At 39.5% G+C, this 15,229-nt stretch overlaps 1 protein-coding gene and 1 long non-coding RNA gene across 4 annotated transcripts in view; one reads left to right on the top strand and one right to left on the bottom strand.

Moving 5' to 3' along the window:
• Nucleotides 1–15,229, bottom strand: part of LOC132426069 (uncharacterized) — a 181,007-nt gene that overhangs the window by 143,612 nt on the left and 22,166 nt on the right. The window lies entirely within an intron of this gene.
• The window catches only part of CC2D2A (coiled-coil and C2 domain containing 2A), a 135,748-nt gene that overhangs the window by 104,188 nt on the left and 16,331 nt on the right, over nt 1–15,229 (top strand). The window contains exons 25-30 of the mRNA XM_060012793.1: nt 1,692–1,797; nt 1,985–2,094; nt 3,217–3,313; nt 4,256–4,354; nt 7,269–7,445; nt 13,002–13,205. Of these exons, the coding sequence (XP_059868776.1) occupies nt 1,692–1,797; nt 1,985–2,094; nt 3,217–3,313; nt 4,256–4,354; nt 7,269–7,445; nt 13,002–13,205 (793 nt within the window). The remainder of the gene's footprint in view (nt 1–1,691; nt 1,798–1,984; nt 2,095–3,216; nt 3,314–4,255; nt 4,355–7,268; nt 7,446–13,001; nt 13,206–15,229) is intronic.

Raw genomic sequence — 15,229 nt, 5'->3', positions numbered from 1 at the left:
TGTTATATGTAAGTGTCCATTTAAGCTCTTGAATCTGTGCCATAGCATTGCTTCCTTAAGCCACACAGCCCAACATTCATCTTGATTGCATTAAAGTTTAACTGTGGGGTGAAAAGCTGTTTTTTTAAAAAAGATATGTAGGTGTTTCTCTTATTTTTGGTTTCCATGAAGTTTTTTAAGAGTTAAACCATTTCATTCAAATAATTACAGGGAAGCATAGTTGATCCTATATGTCATACATTTCAGTGTAAACTCATCAAGTCAGTTCAAATATCAACTCTTGCACTAAACCCATGCAAATCTTAACCTTCTGCCCTTGCAACTAAACTAAATAGGATTGTTCAACTCCTTCTCTGCACTCTTATGGCCCATGCCCACCCCTCTAGTCTAACATATATCCCACTATATTGTGATTATTTGTTTATCTAGTTTGAGCCGAAGTTTATCTTATTTGCCTTTGCAACCCCAGTGTCTAACACAGGGCCTAAAGTATAGTAGGTACTTAACAAGTGTTTGTGTAATAATGTAATTGACAGTGTTCCAAACAGGAAAAGGTTTTCTCTGGCCGCTGTTGTGTTAAATGTTCTACTTTCATTGCCTCATAGTTTGTCTGAAACGCTTTCTGTGAAAAGGTAAAACAGTCTGGTGGAAAAAGATAATTTGTACTTTGCTAAGCAAATGAATGTGAAATACTTAGCAAACCATAAAATTCAAAACAAATAGGCAGGGGCTTCCCTGGTGGCACAGTGGTTAAGAATCCACCTGCCAATGCAGGGGACACGGGTTCGAGCCCTGGTCCCAGAAGATTCCACATGCCACAGAGCAACTAAGCCCGTGTGCCACAACTACTGAGCCTGCGCTCCAGAGCCCGCGACCCACAACTACTGAAGCCCGTGCGCCCAAAGCCTGTGCTCTGCAACAAGAGAAGCCTCTGCAATGAGAAGCCCATGCACCGCAACAAAGAGTAGCCCCCGCACCCTGCAACTAGAGAAAGCCCACACTCAGCAACAAAGACCCAATGCAGCCAAAAATAAATAAATAAAATAAATTTATAAAAAGAAAAACGAAAAACAAATATGCAAGTGGGTTGTTGGGATGAGGGGGAAGGTATCTGGGAGAGGATCTCTGGACATGACCTTCATTTCTCCCTTTAAGAATGGCAGCTCAAAAGGAAAAGAGGGCAAGACTCGTAGATCCTAACTCAAGCTAGGAATCCCTGACCGCCTTTCCCATTGATGCTTGGCAGGCCCAGAGAGAGATGTCTTACCTGGGATACATAGCTCGTGTTTACTGCAGAGTGCACGTTCAAAGAAAATACAGTGGGAAAGGACCAGAATTGGATGGAGGCAGGGCAGGCTGGTTAGGAAGCTCGGGATTCTGCTACCTGAGAGGGATTGAGGTTCTCAATTACGGGGGAAAAGGCACCCATGAGAGAGCAGAGAGAAGAGGTCCCTTTCCTCTATTCCAGCCAGACATGCAGGCCTATGGATGAAAGTTGGGAAGGCTCTCGTAATCACTAGGTGACTGAGGAGGACCAGAGCATGCAAAAAGACTTCTGAAGCATCAACAAGCTTAGAGAGTATGTCTGTCACCATAGCCACCAACACCATACATCTTTGGAGAAACCGTCTGCAAAGTATATAATTAGACTTTCCATGCCATTTCTTTCTTTCATACATTTTCTCTCCTAGCAAATTCCAGCAGCCATCGAGATCTTCAAGGACTTTCAGCGAAAAGCATGCTGCTTCCCCAACCACACCAAGCGCAACCCACAGTGCTGACTACCCCCTCGGCCAGGTGAAATACCCCAGTGCTGGATCTCCACTTAGAATCTTGCCCCTTCTATTTTTAAGAATTGCCTAGAAAGTTCATAGTCTGTTTTCTGCCTTGTTTTCTTTGGAAACACACCATTTAGAAATATATTTTACCTCTGTTAGGATCAAAATAATTCTACTGTTACAGATTCTTTGCTCTTGATTTTAAGGTTTTAGTACGTCCTTTTGTAGAAGTTTCATTTCAGCGAACAATTTGCCATACAACTACAGCTGAAGGTCCAAACCCCAGCTGGAATGAAGAACTCGAACTTCCATTTAGGTAGGCATATTTTCCTCATTCTACAAGTGACTCCAATCAAGAATAAAATGGGAAAATATCCAACTTCCGAAACTTGGGTTCATTGTTGGGACACCCCACTCCTCTCCAGGCTCTGGCTTCTTACAGCCCAAGCTTCCCAGTCCCTCAATCCCACAGCCTCTACACTGTTTTTCTTTTCTTCCCCATCTCCCCAACTCTGGAAGCTGTAAGTAATTTTGAAGCTCCCTAGTTCCCATAAATTAAGCTTTCTCCCTCATCAGAAACACATAGGCATTTAAAATTTTTGATTAAATGATTTTACATATTTAAAAGACTCTTTACTTCAGATCTTGAAGCAACCCAGAAATTATCTAGTCTAGTGCTCTACTTTTATAGAAAATAAACTAAAACCTAAAGATGAAAGGTGACTTGCTTAATGCCAAATAGTAAGTTAGAGACTGAGCAAGGGTTAGAACTAGTTAAGTCAGAAGGGAGAAACAGATACCACTCTTATACACAGTACAAGCAAACAGAATGAGAAAAGTTAAAGGCAAATGCTCAGCACAACAGATGCAGTAGCCTGGTCTTGAGCCATGCCATGGAGAGGCCTGCTTGGGCCAGGCTTGGCTGGACTCAGAGCAGGTGATGTCATAAGAGATGAACCTCACCCCTACCTTGCTTTACTTATCTGTGGGGAAAGTGAGTGGGAAGCAGGGACCATCCAACCAGCCACATAACAACAGGTTTATGACCAGGGGATGGTCTGACAGAGAAGCACCTTCCAGAGCCCAGTTGCTTAGGAAGTCCACATACCAGCACCAGTATCAGCTGGAGACCTTGTATGTAGCCAGCTGGCTCCTTGCAGAGCTCACCATGGTTGGGAGATGATGTGAGACTCACCAGGACAAGCCAGCAAAAGGGTTTGTCTCTCTGCACGGAGCCTGCTGTCTACTGCCTTGCCATTTGAGTATAGGTACTACCTTAGAAGGTCTCCGTGCTAGAGAAATCCTTTAAATGAGACAACTGCCATTAGTCCTCCTATCTATGCTCATATTCAGGTATTTTTCCAGTTTGGACATTTGAGTACTCATTATTTCTCTTTTGCTCTTTTCATGCTCCCTGATCATGGGTGCCCATTTGCAGGGCCCCCAATGGGGATTACAGCACCACCAGTTTGCAGTCAGTGAAAGATGTCGTGTTCATCAACATTTTTGATGAAGTTCTATATGATGTCTTAGAGGTAAGTTCACGTTTTTGAGAAAGATGTCTGTATTCATTTTCCTATCCTCTACCCATTGTGTTAAGTCCTGTCAGGGAGGAGAAAATTTCCCCTTACGCTTGTGTGTTCTTTTGGCTGATGTAATAATTAAATTGACACAAGACAGATTAACAGGGGAAAAATAAACAACTTTTAATTTTATATGTACAAAGGTCTCATAGATATATGATCTAGGAAGTGACCAAAACAGACAGCTTTTATACCTTTTAGACAAAGAAACAATAGATTTGTGAAGAATTGACAAGACATAGATGTTTGGTTTGGGATAAATTAGTAAAGAAATAACAAGGTTTGTTTGTATAGCCTCCTCAGCCCTGGATTCCCTGTCTCTGGTGATAAGGATGTCTCTCTACCCCCAGGTGCAGGGAGGGCACCTTTCACACAGGAGATTTATTTCCCGCTTTCTGCAGACAAAGGAGGGTCAGAGTGTTTTTGCACCAGCTGCTTTTCAAGTAACTTGAATTCAAAGTAATCCATGTGCCACTTTGGCACATTTGGGGGCAGCCTGCCCTGAGCCCCATCAATCCCAAAATTTGGAATGTTTGAAACCTGACATGTATAAACGGGGAAAGAAAGAAGGGAGGAAGAGAACCAGTTTTTTTATTTTCAACTTGACTGTCTGCTATGATCCAGGAATTGTACTAGGGGCTTTTTATACATTGTCTTAATTTTAAAATACCCCTACAAAGTAGATTGTTAAATTCCCAATTTATTGATGAGGAAACTGAGGTTCAGAGAAGTTAAATGACTTTCCTAGGGTCACAGAACTATTAAGTGTCTTAACCAGAACGTGACTTAGATCTGTTTAACTTAAACCTACCGGGCTTTCAGCTAAAATCCTGCTGCTTTCCTACTTCCTATCCGGAGCTGTTAAACAATTATCACTTCCCACCCCTCCTTTAGGATGACCGTGAAAGAGGAAGTGGAATCCACACCCGTATTGAGAGACACTGGTTGGGATGTGTGAAAATTCCATTTAGCACGATATATTTCCAGGCAAGGGTAAGCATCAAAAGTAACAATTTCACAGGAATAGGGAACTGCTCTATCCATTTTTCCTGTTAAAGGTTTTTTTGTGGAAGTATACCCTTAACACTGAGAGAACCTATGTGCAAGGCCACTATTGGAAAGATAAAAATCCCTATATAAAGCCATTGATCTTCTGTCATATTTGCATGACTTATTAAAACATCTATCTTTCTTACAGTTAGTAGTTAATGTACAACTTTGCCAATCTGAGAATTTTTTAACTTTAAATGAAAGTGAAGAATGTAGGACAAAGTAGAAACTTGTCAAAAATGACAAAAGTGGAGTGGATAGAAGCCTGAAAATAACTTGAAGAAAACAACCAGGCCAGTTGATGGCCCATTTTAATCAAGTGCTTTAATGTTTCCAGAGTCCTCACCATTTCAAAAATGAAAAATGGTTGGTAGCGACTTGCTCAACTAAAATACCGTTCTTCAGAGTTTAACAATTTTGCTTAAGGGGATCCGTTAGGTTAACAATTCTTGAATGGCATAGTAGCTCTAATCTGAGACAGTTAAAGATTCTGAAATGGCTTTAATATCCCAGTATTAAATCCATAGCAACAGGAGGCTTTGAGCCAAAGACTGTGTTAATCTCACACAGCTACAAGAGGAAACAGTTTAAATCCACGTGTGATGACCACATTAGAGCAAATGCTGCCTGGGTCATGGTCTCAAGCAAGGCCAAGAACAAAACTCAAGTATGAGCGGCTTGGACTGGTTGGAATTTCAAGAATCATTTGGAATTGCAATCCTCCCTAGACCAAAGGGACTGTCTACAGGTGATGCTGCAGCTATATGCGTGCCAAAAATTTTACATTTCCCTCTTCGAATAGATTTGAAATGAAAAAAATTTTAAAGAGCACATCATTTTGCAAATCAAACTGCCCATGTTATTTGACGTTACATTTGGAAGGGTACTCAGAAGTAATTACTCCAAACTCCTTCTTGATAAATGAATCTCCTTTACTATATCCTAGTAATACTCATACTCTCTAGAAGTAGGGACCTTACTGCCTCATAAGGTAGCTTGCTCTCTTTCCAATATCTCTGTCATAAATTTCTTCTTTAAACTGTGCCATAACTAAATTCCTCCCTGGGACCCCCATTCATAGGTCCTGGTTTGGAGCTATACAAAACAAGGAGACTCCTAATTTGGTAATAATAGTAGGAATAACTATATTTATCAGGTGCATATTATTGATATATACCATTTCTAGCTAGTTTATATGTCACCTTAATTAAACCTCACAACAGCTCAATAGACATTATTATCCCCATTTTATAGATGAAAAAAACAGAAGCCTAGAAAGGTAAGTAACTACTCAAATCCCAAAGTTTACAGCAGATCTGGGATTCAACTTTTACCAATTTCCAACATTTTACATTGGCTTATCCTTGAAGAAGGAGATTGGTAAAAGTAGAGAGACCTATTCAACTTCTGAGTTTATACATCTCAATATTGCTTCTGAGAATGATTTTATCACATTTGTCATTTTAAATGTTTTGCCTGATTCCAAAGCTCACGCTCTTAAATGAACCGACAGGGCACATCTGACAATATCTGGAGACATTTTTTGGTTGTTGCAACTAGTAGGGGTGCAACTGGTATCTAGTGTATTGAGGCAGGAATGCTGCAAACACCCTACAATGCACAGGACAGCTCTCCATAACAAAGAGTTCTCCGGCCCCAAACATCAGCAGTGCCCAGGGTGAGAGACTCTGTCTTAAATTCTTACACTTCAACTATCTGGAAACAGTGTCCATTCCCTCCTGCTCATCTATCTGTTCTACAGACCAGATGTGCCCAGTTATTTCAGCTGTACTTTATACGGCACTGTATTTATATTCTTCTTCTCCTTGTACCCTCTCATCTGCCTGGGTACATACAGGCTTTGGGGGAACTCCACCAATGTAAAGAGGAAAATAAATAAGAGCTTCCTTCATTCCTCTCTAGAGGACATATTCACTGAAATAAAAATTGGATTCTCTGAAAATCTGTGAATTTCAAAGTCTAGCCCTGAGTAGTTTTGTAGTACTAGACAGTCTTCCATAAACTTACTGTTGCTTTGACTACAAAGGAGTAAGAACTTCTGCCTTTTTGAACCTCTACATAATTTAGGTCATTTTATGTAAGAGGCTTGTAATTCGCTCAGCCTGCATTTATTGAGCACCTCCTGTGTATCAAAAACACTGTGGTATATTGGAGATGGATGACACAAAAAAGAGCACAATACAGATTCTATTTGCAAAGAACAATTATCTAAAAGAACATGATAAATACGCACACAACAGTGAAGTCTGGCAGAATGTGTCAATGCAATAGATGAAAGAAGCAAGTTGTATGTAAGGCTAGTGAAGATAAAACAAATCACGAAGGAGATAATATGTGACCTGAGCCTTGAAAAATGATTAAAATTCTAAAAGGTGGAGATGGGAAGCTGAGGCATCCCAGAAAAGGGGACTGGCTGCCAGCTAACACTTACTGAGAACTTAGCACAGGACAGGCATTTTTCTTAGTGTTTTACATCTATTAATCCATTCAGCATACATAATTACCCTACAAAGTAGATACTATTATTATCTCCTTTTTACAAATGCACAAGCTGAGTCACTTTGAGTTTAATTCAGGATTTGAACACAGGCAACCTAGTGTTGGAATCAACTTGCATAACTAGCACATGTTCCGCTGAACCAAGCAAAGAAGGCAGGGAAAGAGAGAGCCCTTGCTGTGACAGCTTAAGGAGACAAGCCTGGAGAGATGGGCTGGGCCCTGAATACAGTCTGAGCAGTTTTTACTGAATTCATCAGATGATGAGGAGTTGACACTTACCTTTGAACTTCTGTTGGAAAATCACCAGGATGTTTACAGAACTGTATTTTCTTCACAGATTGATGGGACATTTAAAATCAATATTCCCCCAGTTCTTCTGGGCTACAGTAAGGAACGAAGTGCGATTATTGAGCGGGGTTTTGACGCTGTCCGAAGCCTGAGTGAAGGCTCCTACATCACCCTGTTCATTACCTTGGAGCCTCAGCTGGTTCCTGGGGAGTCGGTTCGAGAAAAGGTAACTGCGTACTCTCTGGAATTGCATGTCTGACGCGGACGAAACCTGAGGAATGCTTGCTAGGCCATGCTTTTATAAAATTGTACTCAATGGCACAAGCAGAGGTTTCCTTACTTCAGTATCCATTTATTACTCTTTTGGTTTGGACAGAATGAAGGTTAGAGAACAGCTGTGTGGGTCTGTACTTCATTGAGTCAATAATTAGGTCAATCAGCAATTTAAACTTTTAGCAAAGCAAAACAAATATAAACAGGCTCTACTTTTAGAAGAATTTTCTCATTGGTAGAAACTGAAATATGAAAGTAGAAAAGCAGATTGCTTTATTATCTTGACACTTACTGGCAAGCGTGCTGAAATGAATTTCTAAATCTGACCTCAAGTCCCTGGTCATGTTGTATATTGAATCAATTCATAGGATCATAAAACCAGGTGACCTTCAGGGGTCACCACAGTTTATTTCAGTGCCTTCGGACAGAAACAAGTAAGTGTATGCACAAGTACTCTAATTTTGCGCAGCTCTAGAGAAAAAGAATTTCTAGAACTTCTACTTGTTAGCAACTGTTTCCCAACCTTCAGAATTGGGAGATACTTTCTTAATGTAACATACTTGTGCAGCATTGATGCATACTGCCCTTATCAGACTTGGGAGAAAGATTGATCATGACCTCTTATTATTATAAACTAATACAGTAATGACAACCACCACCAACAACAACATGTGCTGAGTTGTCACTCTGTCCAGAGCACTCTGTCAGGCATTGACATGTGTCCTCTCTCTGAATACTCACAGTTGTCTTGTATGGTGGGTTTTCAACTAGGAGATGAGGAAAATGGGGCTGAACTGTCCAAGTTCACCCCGGGGAAGTAAATGGCAGCGCTAACAATTAAACATCTGTCTGACTTTAAGTCATATATATTCAACAAATATTTACTGAGCATCTTCTGTGTGACAGGCATTTTTTAGGCACTGGGAATATAGCTGCCTAAAAAAGCAAATAAAAATTCCAGATTGTTAACTACTGAGCTACACTGCCCAAATTATTATGCTGACTCTTTATCCACTGTAATTAAGACTCAGACAGAGATGAAAAAAAATGAGCACATTCCTCTGTTTCTTTTCCACTATTACAGTTTGGGTCACAGAGAAAAATACTATTTCCTATTTGCAAGGCATTTACAGGAAAACATGAAGGATTGTTGGAAAAACAAATCTATGAAATTCAAATTAACCTTATATGCTAGCCTTTGTCACTAAAGCTGTGACAAATATGTTCTCCAAAAATCATGTTAGAATATATACATTTCAAAATATTTCTAGGAAGGGAAACATGTTTGGAATGCTTTTCTTCATGTACAAACTCAAGAGAAAGTCAAAAAGCATGTTTACACAGAAAAATGCTCCCAGAGAAAAGATGATTTTGCTAGTTCTATGTATTCTTAACAGAAGCAAAAGCGGTCAGTTAGTACTCCACCTGGAGGTGAGCTTCCAAACCACGAGAGAGCAGTCTGTGACTGGGGCTGAAAAGCTGAAAAGCTGAAAACCAGAGGGGCCTTTGTACTTGGCCTTCTTCTCAGGCACTGACCTCCTCCTGCAGAAGTTTTAAGGGTCCTATGGCCTTCCTTCCTTAAAATGAGATATCAAGGCTGTCAGTGCTGCCTTTGGTGGCTTTTCACTGCCCCACTGTGGCTGTATGTGGCATTTTTCTCAGACCTCCAAAATGAGGGCGTAAGAAAAACCCCTGTGGAAGGCAGACTCTGCTGCTCCTTGATAAGGAAGACTTGTGCACTGACAGGATCCTGGCATCCTAAACACAAAGTGGCAGAAAGGAGAGAGAAGCTCTTGCCCTAAATAGTAGGGACCACAACCTGGAATTGTTTTTCCACTTAACAGCAACTGCCAGGATTAGCCCCTTAGAGCCTCCCCTCCACTATCATCCCATGCTGAACCATTCCATATGATTTTTTAAAGATATTTACTCATGGAACTGTCTAAAAAATCAGTAGCAACTCCTGAAACTCTTAACATCCCCTACTTTACTCTGTCTTGATAAAAACAAAAGTTTTTTAAAATAGATTATGTCTGTTAATGAAGTCTTCCTCTTATTCCTTCTCTTTTTTCTTTCTTGCTTCTGATAGATGAGTGACATGCTTAAAAAGGTACCAAGCATTTTGTTTTACTATTCATCAGCCAATAGTTATTAGGCTTTAATTACCTGCTTCTGTCCTCTGCCACCTTATGGAAGCTGCTGGGTCCTAATGTATGTGTGATCCCTTGGCAATGAACTACAAATGTCTGCAGTTCATGAAGAATAACTACCTTTGTCTTCTGGCTCATTTCATTTTGTCAGAAAGTTTCTTATTTAGCTCTGAATCAGGAAGTCACATGTCTGAATGTCACCTGCATACTGGGAGCTACCTCCACTGTTTCCACGTCCGTAAAATCCATGAGCTGCTTCTTACAGAAACAGTGTGGCTGGGACAATTATTTCTGGTCAGTGGAGCTGCCACAGTGTAGGTATTCAAAGGGAAAATAAACCCATTCAGTTTTCTGTAAATATTTACATTAACCTAGAAGTTAAAGAATTGAGCCAATTAAGAATCTTCCAAATTTCATGTTGAATCAAATTGTGAATTTGTCAGTTCCATCTTTATTTGTTTCATAATAAACGACCCAAATCCTTTTCGTATTTAACTTTTGCTTGGCACTTCTTAGATTACCAACATGGCATACTACCCTTAAATTACTGTTTCAATCCATTAAATGGCATCCTTGTGGTCTAAACAAGTATTAATGACCATTAATAGATACCTATTAAATGCTTACATTATGCATGCTCAGTGCAGAGAAGAACACAAAATGATTGAAACATGGGCCCTGCTCCCAAGAAGCACTAACTACAGAGTCAAAATACACAGCAGAACATCCAGGTCCAAGTGGCAGAAAAAGTTTTATACATACTTTTTTCAATTTGGAAGCAGTCAGTACTGATTGAAGATTTTTACTGTTCTTTCTGGACACTGCCTATAGCTGCCTCTCTTTAATGCTTCCATAGCATATGGTGTCTATCCCTATAGGATCTCTGGTCAAGTGTTTCAAGCACCTGATTGCTTATTAATGTTCTCCTCCAGACTAGAAGTTTCTTGAGGGGTCTGTTTCATATACATTTATCCAGACTGCCTAGAACCCTTTAGACTTTCAGCAAACGTTTTTTAAATAATTGGATGCATGTGTAAATTAATGAGTTTACAGGAAACAGGGATGAATTCAGAAGAGTGCTTTTCTTCACACCACCCTTGTTTCATAATTCTCAGTCTTTCTGAAGTTACAATTATTTATACCCTAGAGTCTGTATACATCCATACCAAAGTCTTGTAAGCTCACCTTTTTCATTTATTTATGTCTTCATCATAACACCTATTTGGTAGCTACCGTGTCTTGGCACTGTGCTGAGTAGGTGGTTATGATGACGACGATGATGATAATGTTAGGATTCAGATGTCAGGGCACATCCCATGAAGAATATACAGGAGGCTTTTGGAAATGCCTCCATCCTATCTATCCGCCACAACCGCTACCTCAATTTCTTAGGATACAGCAATCAAATTAGAAACAGGAGCCACAGTCCAGCTCCAATATAAGAGAAGCCAAGAACAATTCAGTATACTAGATCCTACTAAAAGTCATAAAAAAGTAATGGGATGTTCTCTGTGCTCTCATTCATTCATTCAACAACATTCGTTAAACACTTACCATGTGCCTACTATGTACTATGTACTATGTACTATGTGTGTAGTATCCTCGACACTGAAGGTAAAAAACTAGATCAAAACAAAATCCCTGACTTCAAGAATCTTACTTTATGAGGGAGACAGAGTAAACAAATATATCAGCAGTTTTAAATGCTAAAATAAGTAAAGCAGAGTATGAAGGGGATATCTAGATGTATTTCCCTCCTCGAAAACAAACAAACAAAACTTTCAAGCACTACCTAGAATGTAAATCTTACCTAAAAATTGATTTTCTAATAAAAGTTTGAGTTTGTCTTAAAATCCTTTGAAATGTAAGCAACCATACATACATTTTTATACTAAACAACAAAAACCTTGTAAAAACATTTAAATATCTGCTTTTTTCCATGCTACGTTTCAACAATGGCTTGAAGGAAAAAATGACACCCTATGTCCAGAGACAATTGAAATCTGTTTTGTTTCAGCTGCTTTGAGTTGGACATATATACACTACCAAACGTAAAATAGATAGCTAGTGGGAAGCAGCCACATAGCACAGGGAGATCAGCTCGGTGGTTTGTGACCACCTAGAGGGGTGGGATAGGGAGGGTGGGAGGGAGGGAGACGAAAGAGGGAGGAGATATGGGAACATATGTATATGTATAGCTGATTCACTTTGTTATAAAGCAGAAACTAACATACCATTGTTAAGCAATTATACTCCAATAAAGATGTTAAAAACAGGGGCTTCCCTGGTGGCACAGTGGTTGAGAGTCCGCCTGCCGATGCAGGGGACACGGGTTCCTGCCCCGGTCCGGGAAGATCCCACATGCGGCGGAGCGGCTGGACCCGTGAGCCATGGCCGCTGAGCCTGCACATCCGGAGCCTGTGCTCTGCAACGGCAGAGGCCACAACAGTGAGAGGCCCATGTACAGCAAAAAAAAAAAAAAAAAAAAAAAAAAGATGTTAAAAACAAAACAAAAAAAGTCTGGGAATTGGCTCATCTTGGATCAGAGAACCACTTAAAAAAACTACTATACATTTGATGGTTCGAGTTCTGCTTCCTTTTACCTTGAGACCCATTACTATTATTTAGTATGTTGGTTATGGATTTAAAACTTTTTAATACATCCATATATACTTGTAAATTTGTGGTCCTTTTAACATGAGTTGCTTTACCTTTGCATTTGAAATGTTTGATTTCTGAGCCCTCTTCCCTCTAAAACCAACATCAAAATACACATAAAATTATTGCTTGGTCTCATCAATCAGAAGTAGTACATCATAGTTTAATTTTTATCTGTTGCTTTATTAATCCAATAATTTCCATATGGCTGCTTGCCTGTTGACTACTTTCTTTCAATGCTGGTGAATATATATATATATATTTTTTTTTTTTTCTTTTTTTTTGCGGTACGCAGGCCTCTCACTGTTGTGGCCTCTCCCGTCGCGGAGCACAGGCTCCAGACGCACAGGCTCAGCAGCCATGGCTCACGGGCCCAGCCGCTCCATGGCATGTGGGATCTTCCCGGACCGGGGCACAAACCTGTGTCCCCTGCATCGGCAGGCGGACTCTCAACCACTGTGCCACCAGGAAGCCCTGGTGAATATATTTTAAGTGTTTAATGAATCCATCTAATTTTTAAATTATAAATATAATTAAATAAAGCTTCAGGAACACTGGGGCCTGACAATTTTGTAGGGGGTGGTCACTAAATCATACTTCCTGAAGCACACATTGAGTTCATGTTGACTGTGGGATCTGAACAGGTTCTACTGTATCTCCTGTAATGATATACAAACAACATGGAGTCTTTATTTTTGAAGTTTGATTCTCAGGAAGATGAGAAATTGCTTCAAGCGACTGAGAAGTTTCAAGCTGAATGTGCCTTAAAGTTTCCAAATCGTCAGTGCCTTACAAGAGTGGTTGACATTAGTGGGAAAACCGTCTTCATTACTCGTTATCTCAAGCCTTTAAATCCTCCTCAGGAGCTCCTTAACACTCACCCCAACAATCCCCAGGCAACCGCAGTAAGTATTTCACAGCCAATCGGTGTTGACGCTAAAAAGGTTTTAAAGTTTCAATATATTGCCCTCTTAATTAACACATTTCATAGTACCTAGGATAGTAACTAGATCAAGATCATTAATGATTAAAGTAATGATTAAAACTCCTTTAGTACCATGAGGCTTACTTTCTTTAGAAAAGTCTGAAGGTACCAGTGAGGATAATAATCCTTAGTCCATTCTTTCAGGGAACAATTAATTATTGAGTGCTTACTGGGTCCCTGACATTACATCGGGTGCTGGAAAACTAAAATTTGGAAGATGCTCTACACTTTCACAATGTCTTATACAAACATGTTTTCATTATGTATTCTCTATAACTCTGCTAGAATTGGAACCTAGGCCTCTGACTTAGAACTCGTGCACCTTCTGTTATACCAAGATAACTACTCAATATTATATTTAATGCTGTAAGTATCATTAAATTCAGATTAAGCAAAAATTGTTTCCAAGCCTTAAGTATGTACAAGCATGTAGGCCATCCCCGTAAAGCACATCCATACCAGGCCATTAAATAATCATGCATCATTCTCTGCCTGCAAAGCACCGTACCCGTCGCAATCTCACACGAACAGGACTGTATGCTGAATGGGCTATTCTTAAGTGGACACAGTAACCCATAACTGTCTTTGGCGAGTGGATAGTATAGAGAGTAATTGCAGCTAATAAGTCATTAATTTAGTAATTTAGGAACAGGGTAATGATATGCCTATTTGCAGATATAGATATATATTTAAAAAAACAAATAAACATTGTGTTCTACGTTACATTTACTTTTAATAATCAAATTTTTATTAAAAACCTTAACAGGGACTTCTATTCTCTCTAGCAGAGTAGATATGCAGAAAACTTCTCCCAGTAGAGAACACTTAAGAGTGATGAATAAAATACTTAAAACATGTTTTAAATCATGACTGAAATGGAAATAAGATGAGGAGGAAAACCCAGAGACAGGAAACAACAGGAAAGTAAGACTCCACAAGGGTGAGGGCTTGAAATAGTGTTTGCTCTGGGGTCACCCGTAATTCCTAATGCCAAGAGATGGGTTTCAATGGGCCTCAAGGTTGCTGGAGATGGAAGGTAATGCATGGTGCTGGAGCATTGGGTTAGAGACTCAGCCACGGAGCTGGGACCCTTGAAGTGTAAACTCACTGGTAGGTAAACTAGGAAATACTCTGCCCTGCAGAAGACAACCTGCCTGTCTCAGCCTTGACTCTGGATGGAAGAGAAAAAAAAAACGTCTCTCCTAAGAATTCCTAATCACTAAGCTGTACTTATTCACATTGGGACTGAAATTTACACTACCTGTAGGACCCCAAAAAACTTCAATCGAAATTTAATTTCAAGAATTCCCTGTTGGTAATGCCCCTAAGTCCCTGTCAAAGCAAACCCAAATTCTTCTAGGAGAACATCCTTTAAACACAGCCTCAAAAAAATTCCACAGAAAAAGTTCCAAGCAACATGAACATATAAAAGATCATCAATGAAGAAATAAGTCACTATGAAGAAGCTAAGTTAGCAGAAACAAAATTCTGCAGAATCGAGACACAAATTACCAGATTCAGAATATAAAATAGGTATGTTTAATAAGTTTAAGAAATCTAGGGAATTGAAAATATAACAAAAGGACAATAGACTATTAGAACTGACACACAGCGTGTTAAAAGTACTACATGGAACTTGTAGAAATAAAGAATAGTTAAAATTAGAAACTGAACAAACAGTTTAAACCTAACATCAAATATAGTTGAATACAGAGTTAAATTAAATACAGTTAAATACAGAGATAATTCATGAATATACAGGCAAAGAAACTACTTGGAGTATAGCACAGAAACAGAAAAAAATGGAAGACATAAAGGAATGGTTAAGAGACATGGAGGATAGAGGGAGGAGGACCAAACTGTGTTTAAAAGAAGAAAAGCAATATTCAAAGACATAGAGCTGAGAATTTTCAAGATTTGATGAAAGACAACAATGGTTCAGAA

This window comes from Delphinus delphis, chromosome 5 (assembly GCF_949987515.2).
Source record: "Delphinus delphis chromosome 5, mDelDel1.2, whole genome shotgun sequence".
NCBI lineage: Eukaryota > Metazoa > Chordata > Mammalia > Artiodactyla > Delphinidae > Delphinus > Delphinus delphis.
This window is presented reverse-complemented; position numbering and strand designations above follow the sequence as displayed.